The following is a 12,902-nucleotide window of genomic DNA, read 5'->3' on the forward strand; positions in this document are numbered from 1 at the left end:
TGTAAGGTTTCTTTGGATGTAAGGGAAGGCATCTGTATGTGTCAGAGGCAACTAAAATACAGCCCACAGCCGTGGGGACAACTCTTTACAGCCGGTGCTCAGGCAGCCCTGCCACACAAATGGCAGGGAGCAGCAGAGAGGTGGTTTTTTGGGAGCCCAGCAGAATGTGGATTCCTGGCATCTGCAGCCCTGATGCCAGATCAGGGGCACTCAGATCTGCTCCCCCTTTCAGTTCTGGACGTGAACGATGAGAACCCCACCTTCTTCCCTGCCGTCTACAACGTGTCGTTGCCTGAAAATGTGGCCCGGGATTTCAAAGTGGTCCGGCTCAACTGCACGGATGCTGACGCTGGGCTGAACGCTGAGCTCAGCTACTTCATCACAGGTATGCCAGCCTTGCAAAACACTGAAAGGGGTCTTTGGTTGTGGAAAGGAGGAGGCTGCCTCAGACCTTAGCCACGATGTTCTCTACACATCAGCTCCAGCCCTTCCAAACCTTGTACGGTATCGCCCTCTGCTGAACAGCCCCGCTTGGCTCCAGCCTTGCAGACCGCCTGTGCCCTGCCCGGGGTAAACCCAGGCATCCCCTGCCCTCACACCTCCGAGATACAGCCAGGAGGAGCATGAGGATGGGCAGAATACGCTGGGAAGCAAGGGCTGGGGCAGCATTTACATTTATGGTTGGAAGCCTCTCTAGAGTTTTAGGGTATCTCATAGCCCTGCATGCAGGTGGTTTTGGGCGGGCAGGGAGCAAGCAGGCATCTGCAGCACCTGCAGCAGGAGGCTGGGGAACCCCCTGGACGTGCTTTGACTTGCAAACTGCACATGTGGCATTTAGCCCTCAGGAAGAGGGTAGAAATAAAAGTGTCACTGGAGTCATTTTTCTCACAATAGCAGCCTCACGTTTCATCTCACAGCTGCTCCAGCTTCCCTCGCAAGAGAAACGGTGTGTGTTGTCCCACAGGTACCACGGGCCACGTGCAGACTTACCCCAGTTTGCTTCCAAAGCATTCAGGAAATGATCTGGCTCTTTGATTCTGGCTCTCATGATTCAGCTTTTCCTACAACCATCTCTCCTTTCCTTCGCTGTGATGCAGGCACTGCGTTTGGTGTGGCAGAGAAGATGCTCTGCCCACTTCTGCTGCAGAGACGCTTTGTCTAGGACAAGACACAAGCTCATCCTACAAAGCTTGCATTGCTCACAAGGAGGGCAGGCTAAGCACTTGTGTTTTCCACAGTTGGGCTGACCCCATGCCCAGGCTGCAGCACCCCATGCAGTGTGGACTCTGCTTCCTGCCTCTATTACAGAGGGTGACTTGGTCCTTGTCCTATGCTGCAGGTGGGAACCAGGATGGCAAATTCAGCGTTGGCTTCAGAGATGGGGTGGTCAGGACAGTCGTGAGTCTGGACAGGGAGACTGTGGCATCGTATACACTGATCGTGGAGGCCATTGGTAAGGATTTCCCACTGTTCCCATAGGACTGCTGACACACAGCCACATATGGTGGCTGCACATGTGCTGAGTGGCTTCATGGGCGAGTCAGACAGACAGCAACCTTTGAGGCACTCTATAAACCAGAGTTTGGCATTAGCATTTCACAACCCACATTAATATGTCCTGACTCCAACATGACTTTTGCAGACAGTAAATTCACCCCTCAGGCTCACCCAGCTCCAGGGTTTTCCCTTTCCCCCAGGGCAGGCAAGGCCACCCATTCCCAAGAAGCTCCCCACTATCTGGGGCAGACCTCCACACAGAAATGTCAGTGCCACAGCATCATTCACCTAATGCCATGCCAGCCTTTGGCTCAGTGGCTGCCAATTAATCCAGAGCCACCTGGCACGGGCAGAGGGCCTATGTGCCAAACACATCTTGGCCATAATCCCCAGAGTTTTATAATGATGTGCCTGTTTACAGAAGACTTGGGCATCCCTTTTGAAAGGAGAAGTAGGTGTCCTGGTAAGGAATCTCAGGGGCATGGCATTGCAGGTGCTACAGGGTCTGCCCCAGAGATGCTGCACTACTTGGGCATGCAGGACTGGATCCCAAGTGGTAAAAGATCTGTTCTGCCCCTCCAATGGGTATCAGACTGCCTGTTTTTCCAGTCAGCATATCCCATGGGCTCCAGCTGCATGGATTTAATGCTCACTCGCACTGGGCATGTTGGAAAAGCCAAGCTCATTTATAGTCCGCATTGCCTCACACTTTGTGCCATGTCCTTATCTACTGAACATCAACCAGTCCTGGTGCTCTTTGGCTGTGAGCTGAGCTGGGTCTACAGAAAACTCATCAGACCCCTGTCTGCCTTCATCTCCCAAATACCTGACCACCAGCAGTCCCTTCCAGGATACATCACTCTCTTGATCTATGGAGTTGCTCTATGACTCGCTGTGTTTCCAGCCTCCCTGGGCAGTGGCTCCATGGCAGAGCTGAGAGATGTTTCAGCTTTTCCATTTTCTTTCAGGACAGGCAGAATAAAACCAAACCACACCATGGTTCAGTGTGGGATTTGCAAGCTGCAAAAAAGACAGGATTTTAGTTTAAGAATTCTGATCCTGTTATTTTCAGCAGCCAAGGGTTGAGTATGACCTGTGTGCAAGGAGACGGAGGTGACCAGAACTCCCCTCACCTTTCTCTCCCATACAGACAACGGCCCCACTGGGAACCGGCGCACTGGGACTGCCACGGTGTATGTGACTGTCCTGGATGTCAATGACAACCGACCCATCTTCCTTCAGAGCAGCTATGAAGTCAGCGTCCCTGAGGACATCCCAGCTGCCAGCAGTATAGTGCAGGCATGTGGCTTTCTTCCACCAGGGCCCTTGGGTGGGTGAAGGGGTGGGTGAAGGGGGTCCCCCACTTTCCATGCCCTTGCACCTTGGCTGTCAGCTACAGGAAGCCCAGGGCAGAGATTTTCTCTCCCCGTCAGTGGTCTGCTGCCCCAGGAGAGGGCAAGATGTGATCTTGCTTGTGTTCTCCTCTGCTCCTTTGCTAACCCAAACTGTGAGCACCAGGGAGAAGACAGAAAAGTGCAAGGAAAAAATAAGAAATTCACCCATTTCTGCAGGGGGGAGAGGAGAAAACCCAAGCACCGTGCTGGTGAAGCCCCTTTGCCTGGCCGGGTCCCCATTTTCTCCCTCCTCCTGGCAGAGAAGGGGCTGAGAGCAGAAATCTCAAGGGGAAGGGAAAAGAGTGGAGGCAAAGAGGTGCTCTGAGAGAAGGGGGGAACTGAGGGAGAAAAGCATTTGAACTTTGCTTTCATTTTTGTTCCTCTTCAAGGGAGCAGTGGGCAGAGCTGAATAGCTCAGTGAGCCCTGAATGAATGCTGGCATTCACACAGCCTCCAAGGGTTTCCAGCATTTCTTCAAACCCAGGGCTCTTCTGGAGCAGGCACCAAAGGCTCTTTGCAGAGGGCCCTGGGAAGGCTCCTCCTGCCTTGAATACCTCTCCCGGCACAGGGAAAGGGGCAGCTTTGTGCCTGGCTCTCCAAGGCAGGGTGAGTCACTGGGAGAAGAAAGGAGCCTTTTGACTCTTGCAACAAAGGTTTGCTGGGAGCCCTGCTCTGGGCAGCCGGTCCCCAAGCGCAGCCCTGAAGCTCCTCATCACCTGTTGTGCCATGGCACATGGTACGTGATGCCTGCCTCTGAGGTCAGGCATCTGCCTGCAATCCCTGTCCCTGGGGTGGAGGTGTGTAGGGGAGATGTGCAGGCAGAGAGGAACCCTGCCATGGGACTCCTAAAACTGAGCCTGGTTTTCAATCAGAAGACTGAGAACAAAGGAAACCCGAGTCTGACACAAAGTCCCTCCTCTTAGAGAATGATTCCCAAAAGAGGGGATGCCCTTGGAAGTGTGTGGCAAAAGAGAGGTGGGTTTAGGGGGAAGTTTGTTTTTCACAGAACAAAATCAGAGAGAAATGGAAATGGGCAATCGCCTGGGTTTAGTTTAATTTACACCTTTAGTGTGAGCCATTTGTACTGAAGGTCTCTCCCTTCAAATACATCCCCACGTCACTGTGGCAACAAAAGAGTTTTCAAAGGCTTCCCCATCCTCTTCTCTGAAAGCCAGGCAGCCCAGGGCCAGAGGAGAGCAGGAATGCCCCAGGCAGCCCGGAGAAGTCCTGATGCAGAGCTGCACCTCAACGAGGGTCAGAGACCAAGTGAAGCCCAGGGAGATGGGCTTTGGTGCTCACCGTGGGGCCTCGCTGAGCATGCAGACTTCACCCAGAGGTGTGAACTCAACAGCTGAATATAGTGTGAGCTGCAGACTTGGAAGAATTAAGCCACTTTTGGTGTTTTGTACTGATTCCTTTGAGCACGTCAGCTTACCTGCTGGTTGTTGTACCCTTTCCCAGCAGAAATTAGCAGCTCAGCTTTGCGCAGTGCCTTTCCAAGCTGGCAGTGGCTGCGAGCCTCAAAAGCTCTCTTTAATGCATTTTATAGGCATGTTTACCTGCTCCCACTGCTCATTGATTGAAACAGGTTTCCAGCAAACAGCTGTAGCATATATCCTGCCAAGCATCTACTGCAGCAACCACGGCTCATTGCATGGAGAGAGAGTAGACAGGGACCAAGTGGCACACAGGGGGCACAAGCCTTCCTCTGCCTGCTCAGGACCACAACTCAGGGACAATCTCAGCTGAGGATTGCTTTTAGTAGAGCACATTTGCCCTAGGATGCCTCTCTTCAAGGCAGTATTTGTTGGGTAGCCAGCTTGCTCTTCTCTCACCCAGGCTGTTTGTTCAGGTGGCTCGCAACTTGCACAATGTTTTCCAAGAGAAATTAAGCGGCAGTATTTTTTGGACTGCCTGGTGATAGCTGTGTGTGGTTGTATTTCAGATGCCTCCACCTTTCCTGCCAGGAAACGGTAACCTGGAAAGCATTTGTGAAACTGAAATAGCAAAATCTCTCATCACCTTGCAGAGTCCCTGCCCGGAAATGAGCTGCTCAAAGGGGCTCTGCCAGGATGCTCAGAAGGGAACTGAGGCTGAACCAAAAGCTTGAGAAAGACTAGCAGTGTGGGGTGAGTTAGTTCCTGCAGAGGAGGGTCACATTTTGGTGGACTCCATGATATCCCGGTTCTGGCTGGTGAGGGAGCTCCTGGGGCAGGTGAGCTGTTTCTGGGACATTGGCTGACTCCTCCTGAAGGTGTTGATGGAGCATCGCAGGGAGCCCAGCCGCTTCCAGAACCTCAGCTGGGGCTCACTGGCATCCACTGGGTGATGGGGCATGCACTCATGGGGCCCGGAGCGGGCCTGGTCCAGCGCTGCTGGCTTGCAGAGGGTAACAAAGATGAGGAAGGTCGCCAGGAGGAGGAAGATGCAGATGAGTGCAACAATGACAAGCAGTGGGTCTGCTGTCTCAGGGGATGCATAGCTGGGAGGGACCAGCTCAGTCGTTGAAACCAGAAGCCCAAGGAGAGGCGTGGTAGGGGAGGTCCCATTGCCAATGTCCTCTGTGCTCATCTTCCCTGCAGTGCATAAGGTAACACAGACAAGCGACATGGGTGATTACCATCTAGAAACCAGAGAGACCACCACTCTCCATTTAGCCTGATGGATTTTTAGTTTGCTTTGATGTCCAAGCTGCGTTTTTTTTGTGACACGATGGGGATAAGAGGAGTTCATCTGTTTTGCCATGAGGTAAAGCACAGAGGTGGGATTTATACCTGCAAACATTGCCCTGAACAGAAGAGCAAAACTATTTGGCAAAGAGATCTAGCACAGGTAATACTATGTACATATGGTACCATGGTCCCAGTGGTGACACACATAGGGAACATGCACACGTGTTGCATGCTGCTTTTCTGGAAGAGGTAAATAATCATACACTAGAGACAGTCCAAAATCTTCCCCTCTGAGCTGCTGGGGTTTGGTGCTTCTCTGTTCTCCAGAAATGTGGGTTTGTTGAATGAACTGTCATTTGGCCTTTTATGATTATGCACTCTCCCCAGAGAAAATGGATAGTTGGTTGAACATCTTCCCAGTTAAGTCCTCATCAAGCTGTACTGCACTATTGCCTTTTTAGTTGGGTTGTTGTTGTTTGGTTGGTTGTGTTTTTTCAGGGGTGAAGCGTAACACCATCACCATGCTTGTGTCAAAAATCTTCTGGCGTTAGGCATTTTGCTGACCTCATTTCAGGTTCAGACACGTTGTGGGTTTCTCAGCCAGTTCTGCAAACCAGCTCACCAAAACCTCATCAGTAAGAGCTCTTACTAAACACCTGATGGCTGACTCACCAGCTCAGACCCCCCCGGCTTGCATCCCCAAAGCAGTTTGCACCCATCATTTTGCTCCCATGCACCCTCCTGCATATGGTCCCAGGGGCCAGCATCTCTCCAGCTTGGAGACGAGGGTTGGGGAAATATTGCTATACCAACCCTCTGCAATGCGACAGCTTGGCTTGGCCCTTGGTACTCTAGTCTGTATGCCGGAGGTAAAGCTTTATTATGCTGACTTTCCTACAGAAAGGTGGGAGTTAGAAAAGTGATGGAGAACCGTTAGACTAGTCTGTGGCCAGGCAGTCTCCTGGCAAGCATGGATTTCTACAGAGACCATTTAAAATTAAGAATTTAAGAGGAGAAAAGAAGGGCTGCAGGGACTGCCAGGGTCTCTGGGTCTGCTCTTGCAGCTGCTATCCGAAAGCCACACAGGTTTGTGTAGGCAGCAGCCAGACATTCACCATAAAGCATTCAAAAAAGGGGACAGGAGACATCAATGACATGTTTTTAATCACTAACTGGAAACTATGAGACACCACGGTGGAGATGAGCCTGGTGGAAAGACAGATGTTGCGTCAGGACAGACAAGCATTTCTCACTGTCCACATTACGCAGGTGGAAACAACCTTCATTTCTAGAATACTTTGCATCACCTGAGCTTGAGCATTCAGAGCTGTAATGCTGGCAGCCTCAGGGACTGTATCAGCCTGGTCAGAGCTCAGAGGCTCTAGGAAGATGTGGCTGCTTCCATTGGGCAGAGCCAGCTCATGCTCAGAAATGAGAAATGCAAAAATAAGTGGTCAGCATCTGCGAATACTTTAGCTCGGGTGAATCCCCGTGTGTACTGCAGGCAGGCTCAGGGGGCCAAGACTCGTTGCTTCCCCTAAAGTGATGTTTTTACCTCTCCTTGCCTGGCTCAGCCACTTCCCCCCAGCTTTTGGAGCAGAGCAGCCCCTGGCAACCTCAGCCAACCCAACAGCTCCTTAGGCAGGCTGCTCCTGTGCACTGCCTGGGCATGAAAACCAGCCGGCAGGGTTCCTGCTTACTGTGCACACCAAAGGCAGCCTGAATCAAGGTTACCACAGCTACCTTAATTCTGGCATTTACTGACCACATGTGGTTTGGCTTAGTAACCTTATATTGTTCATTAAGAGCAAGCTGGGGGCCTGGGCAATTTCTTCAGGTTGTTTTTTGCTCTGTCTGTGGTGGCTGTAGGGTTTTTCTTTTACATCCAGCTGACTGTCCCTTAGAAACTCCTCACAACAGATCACACTGACGTTTCCCTAGGCTTTTTCAGCTATGCCCTCTTCTCTAGCTTCTGAGCCACCCTCTCATTACACCCAGCTCAGGCTTCAGAGGAGGTCCAGGCTTTTCCTCACCTGATCTCTAAGACCTTCCAGAAGAAGAGCCAAGTACATGTGAGCAGTGACTCCTTTTTAGGGTCCACAAGTTTTCAGTGTATTAACGTACATAAAGCTCTCCTCCTCACCTCCTGCCTGAGACGGAGCTACAGCTGTTTCAGCAGAACTTCAGAAAAGCCACCAAAACCATGGTCCTACCAGCAGAAAGGTCAGGGCATAGTAAGAGCAGCACTCCCCTTGCCCACAGCACATGTAGGAATGAAGGCTTCCCTCCTGCAGGGTAGGAGCTTGGTGCCTTTCTGGAGCATGGCAAGGGATCAGTTGCCCACAGTGTTTTGTACCCACTCGGTCAAGCTGCTTCCTGCATCCCTGTTCATAGCATTGCCCCTTCCCAGCATTGCTGTTCCCACCCAAGCCCCATGTTATTAACCCAGATGGGTTAAGAAGAGGTTTTCCCAGCCTGGCAAACCCCCACAGCAGGATCATCCCTGCCTGATCTACTCTATCAGGAGATGTCCCCGTGAGTGCTTAGGATCCATTACTGGGCAAGAGGCAGCCAAGGATCAGAGGGAAAGAAGAGAAACTGTGAAAAGCAAAATGTTCCTGAGGAAAGTAGAAAGGAAGAAGAAACTACTCTTGTGTGTGAGTAGCAAAGAGCGTTACTCTGCCCAGCACCGGCTGCTGCCTGCCTGGCTTGGCCCAGCTGCATAGTTTGGCAGGAGTTTTTCCATATGCTCTCCCTCTCTTGTCTCAAACTCCTGCAGAGAAAGAAGAGGCTGTTTTCAGGCACTTCTGTGCCTGTAATACAGCTCAGATGAAAAGCATCTCTCTCGTCCCTCCCCATCTTGCCTAGAGACACTCTTAACGGGGCTTCCTAGCTTTTCCCAATTGACTCTTTCCGCTCGTTTGCAGGAATGCTGGAAGGTACCAAACACACAGCTTACCGACCCGGACAGTTGGGTGCTGAAAGAAAAGGGCTGTTAAGTGATGCTGTACCCCACCACCCTCACTGTTAAGCAGCAGTGCTGCATCCGCAGGACTTTCCCCCTCTCCCATCACTGGGACAAACAAAGCAACGCGACAGGGAAGGAAGGAGGGATGCCTGACTTCAGACCCACCCCAAACTCCGTGTCTCGCCTCTCCACTGCTGCGAACGCAGCCCTTTCCCCATGCGGCTGCGGGATGGCGACACGTCCCAGGTGTCTCACTCGCCCCTCGGGGTTAGCCTGAGCGTTCAGCGGTGGGTTTGCCACGGGGATTTGGGCTCCCTACCTCTCACCGGCTGGCCGAGCTCCCGCACGCCTGCCTTGCCGCCTCTCCCACCTCGCTCTGCCGCTGCCAGCCCCCTCCTCCCTTTTGCAGGGCAAGGGAGGGTGGGAGAGAGCTGGGCAGCCAGGCTGGGAGCAGTCTGAGTGTGCCAAGCCAAGGGGGACACTGAGCCCCCTCCCGGGCTTTGCCGGTGCGGCGGTGCCCCGGGGCTGGGCCCCGCTGGCACGAAGGGTCGAGCCCCCGGGATGCATTTTGCTGCGGTTTGCCCCTGCGGGAATGCTGAATGGTACAGTCGCGGTGGGCCGAGCCCCCTGCGCCGGGGAGGGGTCTGCGGGCTGCCCGCCGCAGCCTGCTTCCCCTCTTCCCAGCAGCCCCGCAGCAAGTTGCCGTCACTTTCCCCGTCCTTTTATTTCCCCGCTCTTTCCTCCAACGTTTCTGACCCCTTTGCCGCAGCTGGGGGGTAAGGTAGGCTTTAAAAGGCTGGCTTTGCTTGCAGCCCACTCTCAGTAGCAGGGGGATAAAGCAGGCTGGAGGCATCTAGCACTCGGCTGCACAAGGTGCCTTGCAACCTGCAGCAGAAAGAGCTTTTCTCCCACCACCTGTTCCCAAGTTCGGGACAGTCTGTCAAAGTACCACCTCTGGGACCTCAGTGGGTCAAGCCAGCAGCAACTGAGCTTTTTCCAGTCTGCAGGCTGGTAGGAGCATGCATTGGTTTGATGCAAACTGGTTTGGGTTGGTTTTTTTTAAGAAACAGATACCTGGGCAAGGCATTTTACCTGGTTTATGTGCTAGAGCTGCCTGCAGCAAATGCTTGGGGTGAGCTGGGAAAAGGATGGCTAAGGGGGTGTTTGCAGGGTGCAGTTTGCTCATCAAGTTGAAAATCTTTCCATTTGCTCACTTTGAAATGCATTTTTCCCAGCACAGCTGGGCAGAAAATTAATATAAAGCTGAAAAGTTTTGTCTCCCATCCCTTATGTTTCCCTGCCACCACTGCCACCTCAGCAGGGTGCTTAGGCTGGTGGGATAGCTTTTCCCATGCCAAGGCCACCGATCTGCCTGGGCATCACTTGCCTCAGCATCGATGGGTGCAGGGCCCACCCACCACAGGGGAGAGCACACAGCCCAGCTCCTGCCCAGAAATGACCTTGGAGAGACCCAAGGGTGGAAGAGATGGTGTTGGAGGGAGAGCTCTCTGCTGTGAAAGGAAGGTGCTGGGTGCGGGGTGAAACATGGAGCAAGGCATACGTAGTGTTGTGTTCAGCCATAAGCAAGGTGTGAACTGGTGTGGGACAGAGGAAAACTGTGTGTATGTGGCACAGGGGTGGGGAATCCAGTTGGTTTGCAAGTGCAGGGGTCGGTATTTTCTAAGGTTTGTGATGACACAGATTGACTTAGCGGAAGGGAACAAGAGCAGTTCAAGGCATCTCAAAACTGCATTTCAGAAGAGTATCTCATAGGCATGCAAGTGTTGTGTGGGGCTGTTGATGAAAGCCAGCCCAGAGCTTTAGAGCTGAGCCCCTATAAATGGCCTCGCTGTTCCTTCTGCACGTGCATCCTTTGCAGCAGCCCCTCCTCTTTTCAGCACAAGTCTGGGTGCAAACCCCCACCTGCGGGAGAAAAGGAAACCACTGGGTAGTATTTGTAGGGAGAAGATGCAGCAGCAGATGCTTTGCCAAGGGAAGCAGGTGGAAAAGAAAGGCTAAGGCGTTCATTCCCCACGTCCTCGCCGTGGTGATTTGCAAGCAGCCGCCGCTGCGGTTGTGCTTTGGATCCTCTGTGGGAAGCGTTTTCTGTGGAGGGGAGATGCAGTGGCTCAGCGCCAGCCTGGGAGGAAGCCCCGGCCCCGCTGGCCCTCACCATCTCCCGCTTCCCAGCTGCCGGGGCCGGCGGCTCCTGGCTGCGGTTTGCGGGGAGAGCGCTGCAGTGTTGTTCAGCGACACCAGAGGGGACCCGTGCCTTGGGTTTCCCAGGGCGGACGGCTGATTCGGTACGTGCGCTCACTGTGCAGTGCATCGCTGTTAAGCGGTGCTCCCCTCCTCCGGTCCGGGTCTTGCGAGGCCTCAGCAGTGTCCAGACCACCAGCATGCGCTAGGCTGGTCATATTCATGTTTCTTCGGTAATTTTTACATATGCTGCTGTGGATTGACTTGCCCTGGTACTATGGGTTACGTACCCAACACGCACAGGACCAACACACACAACTCCTTGCCCAGCTCCAGCCATCCCTGTGGACAGGGAGGCTTCATCCGCAGCGGCATCTCCAGTGGAACAAGCATTGGCACGTGAAGCAGGATCAATAGAGGCTTCTCCACCCGAACACTGACCCATGGGATTCATGGCATGGTCTTCAGGCCCAGCTCCCAACCTGGCACCTGAGAGTTCCCTAACCCATTATTCCTTCTGTCTGGTGACAAGGGGAGGGTAACTTCACTTTGCTTTGCAGCTGGTAAGCTCCTGGCTCAGGTGGAGGAGCAGGATGTCCAGCCTCGGCAGCACGGGAGGACTTGTCATGGTCTGGAAATCTCTGCACTTCTCCTTCAGTGCTTTTCTTTTCTCATAAAGGTGAAAGCCACAGATGCGGATGAAGGCATTAACGGGAGAGTGTGGTACAGGATTGTCAAGGGTAAGTCCAGATGACCCTTCATGCATTGGTGAGTTTGCACCAAATTCTGGCCAGCTGTGCTCACAGCCTCAAGAGGTTGCACTCTCTACCCTTTTGCACTTTTCAGTCCACAAAAACATCCTCTCCACCCTTAAACAACATGTTAACATTATGGTTAATTTCTGGGGGATGATTTGTCATGGATGGACACCTAGATGCCATAGCTTCTGGCTTGGCCAGGGCCAAACCCTGATGTAGCTGAGCCTGATGTAGCTGGAGGTGATGGGACTTGGGTTTCACTCAGTCACATTCCTCCAAAATAGCTTCCTCAGCATGTCACCAGGACTGATGCAGTGGTGGTGGGAAGCATCCATCTCATTTCTTTCCCCTGCCAGGAAACGAGCACAACAACTTCCGTATCAATCCCAGCACGGGGTTGGTGATGCGAGGAGTGCGGCACCTTGACAGGGAGCAGAACTCCTCTCACATCCTGGAGGTGGAGGCCTACAACACAGAGCAGGGACCTATGAGGAGCTCCGTGCGGGTAAGGAGCTCACAACCACCAAGAGGTGTGCAGCAGGGCAGGGCTGCAGAGGAGTTAATGCAGAATATTCAGAATGCTTCATCAGAGGGCAGTCCTTTCCAGCCCTTGAAGGCATGCAGGAAGCTGGAGAAATCTGGTATGGAAATGGTGATGCAAAGTCTCCGGGGGTTGCCTGTGGGTGGAGAAGAAGAGCTGGTGGGATCTTATTTTGTTTGGTTTGTTGTTTATTTTTCTTCTTTCCTGTGACATTTCATTGCAGTAATGCTGCTAAGTGGTGTGGCAGCCACTGTCGGAGGGAGTCCTGCTTGCCCAGCGAGATGTGGCTTTGCTGCCGGGAGAAAGAGCTGAGCCTCAGCCTGTTGAAAACTGTGTCTCCTGGCTAGGCATCTATTTAAATAAGACAGGACCCAGTGGCAATAATCTTTAGCAGTGACACACCAGCTTCCCACGGTTCCCACAAACCCAGCCCTCTGGTTGCATCTATTTTTAGACCCACTGGTGGGGTGGGCTCTGGCCAAGCGTGACATGCCCACAGCACCAGCAGCAAGTAGAAAACCAGGAGGAGAAAGGGTGCTCCCTGGGGAACAGCAGCTCGACCTACTGAACTTTGAGCAGAATTTCCCACCGAGTTACCATCATTTCCACATTGCAGGGTCTCTAACTGCAGGGTTATGAGCAGGAGATCCCAAAGCACACTGAAATTAATATACAGGCTGTATCTCCCTCTGGCCAGGGAAATCCCGAATCACTCTAACCATGGGGCTTGCTTAAATCTATGATGTTAAACTCTACGTTCACCCTCCATTACATGATGTTTGTACTAGAAATAACATTTCTCCTGTGCAGCAGATGCTTGCTGTGTGTTGGCAACAGTTCACAAGCCTTCCTGGCTCACCCATGGTTTCTCGG

At 52.8% G+C, this 12,902-nt stretch overlaps 2 protein-coding genes across 13 annotated transcripts in view; one reads left to right on the plus strand and one right to left on the minus strand.

The window, feature by feature from the left end:
- The window catches only part of CDH23 (cadherin related 23), a 208,161-nt gene that overhangs the window by 155,044 nt on the left and 40,215 nt on the right, over positions 1 to 12,902 (plus strand). For 10 of the 11 annotated variants that reach the window (XR_009728524.1, XR_009728526.1, XR_009728525.1 and 7 more), the window contains exons 25-29: positions 233 to 385; positions 1,340 to 1,453; positions 2,648 to 2,796; positions 11,410 to 11,470; positions 11,845 to 11,993. Coding sequence is in view for 8 of the 11 variants with exons in the window: in XM_061373917.1 (XP_061229901.1) it covers positions 233 to 385; positions 1,340 to 1,453; positions 2,648 to 2,796; positions 11,410 to 11,470; positions 11,845 to 11,993 (626 nt within the window). In the remaining 3 variants the exon portion in view is untranslated. Of the gene's footprint in view, positions 1 to 232; positions 386 to 1,339; positions 1,454 to 2,647; positions 2,797 to 11,409; positions 11,471 to 11,844; positions 11,994 to 12,252; positions 12,708 to 12,902 lie in introns of those variants that run through there. The other variant, XM_061373921.1, reaches the window with a different exon arrangement.
- On the minus strand, positions 2,176 to 9,190 carry CUNH10orf105 (chromosome unknown C10orf105 homolog). 2 transcript variants are annotated; one of them, XR_009728528.1, is made up of 2 exons: positions 4,327 to 5,516; positions 2,176 to 2,517 (listed from the first exon to the last, which is right to left on the minus strand). XR_009728528.1 is itself a non-coding variant. In XM_061373934.1 (2 exons), the coding sequence occupies exon 2, from the start codon at positions 5,460 to 5,462 to the stop codon at positions 5,046 to 5,048; it is 417 nt and encodes a 138-aa protein (XP_061229918.1). In that variant the 5' UTR covers positions 5,463 to 5,467; positions 8,851 to 9,190; the 3' UTR covers positions 3,922 to 5,045. The 2 variants fall into 2 exon arrangements, 1 of the variants encoding a protein (XP_061229918.1); XM_061373934.1 differs by lacking the exon at positions 2,176 to 2,517 and adding an exon at positions 8,851 to 9,190 and having other exon boundaries at positions 3,922 to 5,467.

Source organism: Neopsephotus bourkii, unplaced genomic scaffold, assembly GCF_033783945.1.
Source record: "Neopsephotus bourkii isolate Nb327-2 ecotype Australia unplaced genomic scaffold, CSIRO-AGI_Nbou_v1 NB_1634, whole genome shotgun sequence".
Lineage (NCBI taxonomy): Eukaryota > Metazoa > Chordata > Aves > Psittaciformes > Psittacidae > Neopsephotus > Neopsephotus bourkii.

What these genes read in the sequence shown, in the direction of transcription:
- CUNH10orf105 (XM_061373934.1), bottom strand. Translation starts at nt 5,462, where the DNA reads ATGAGCACAGAGGACATTGGCAATGGGACCTCCCCTACCACGCCTCTC.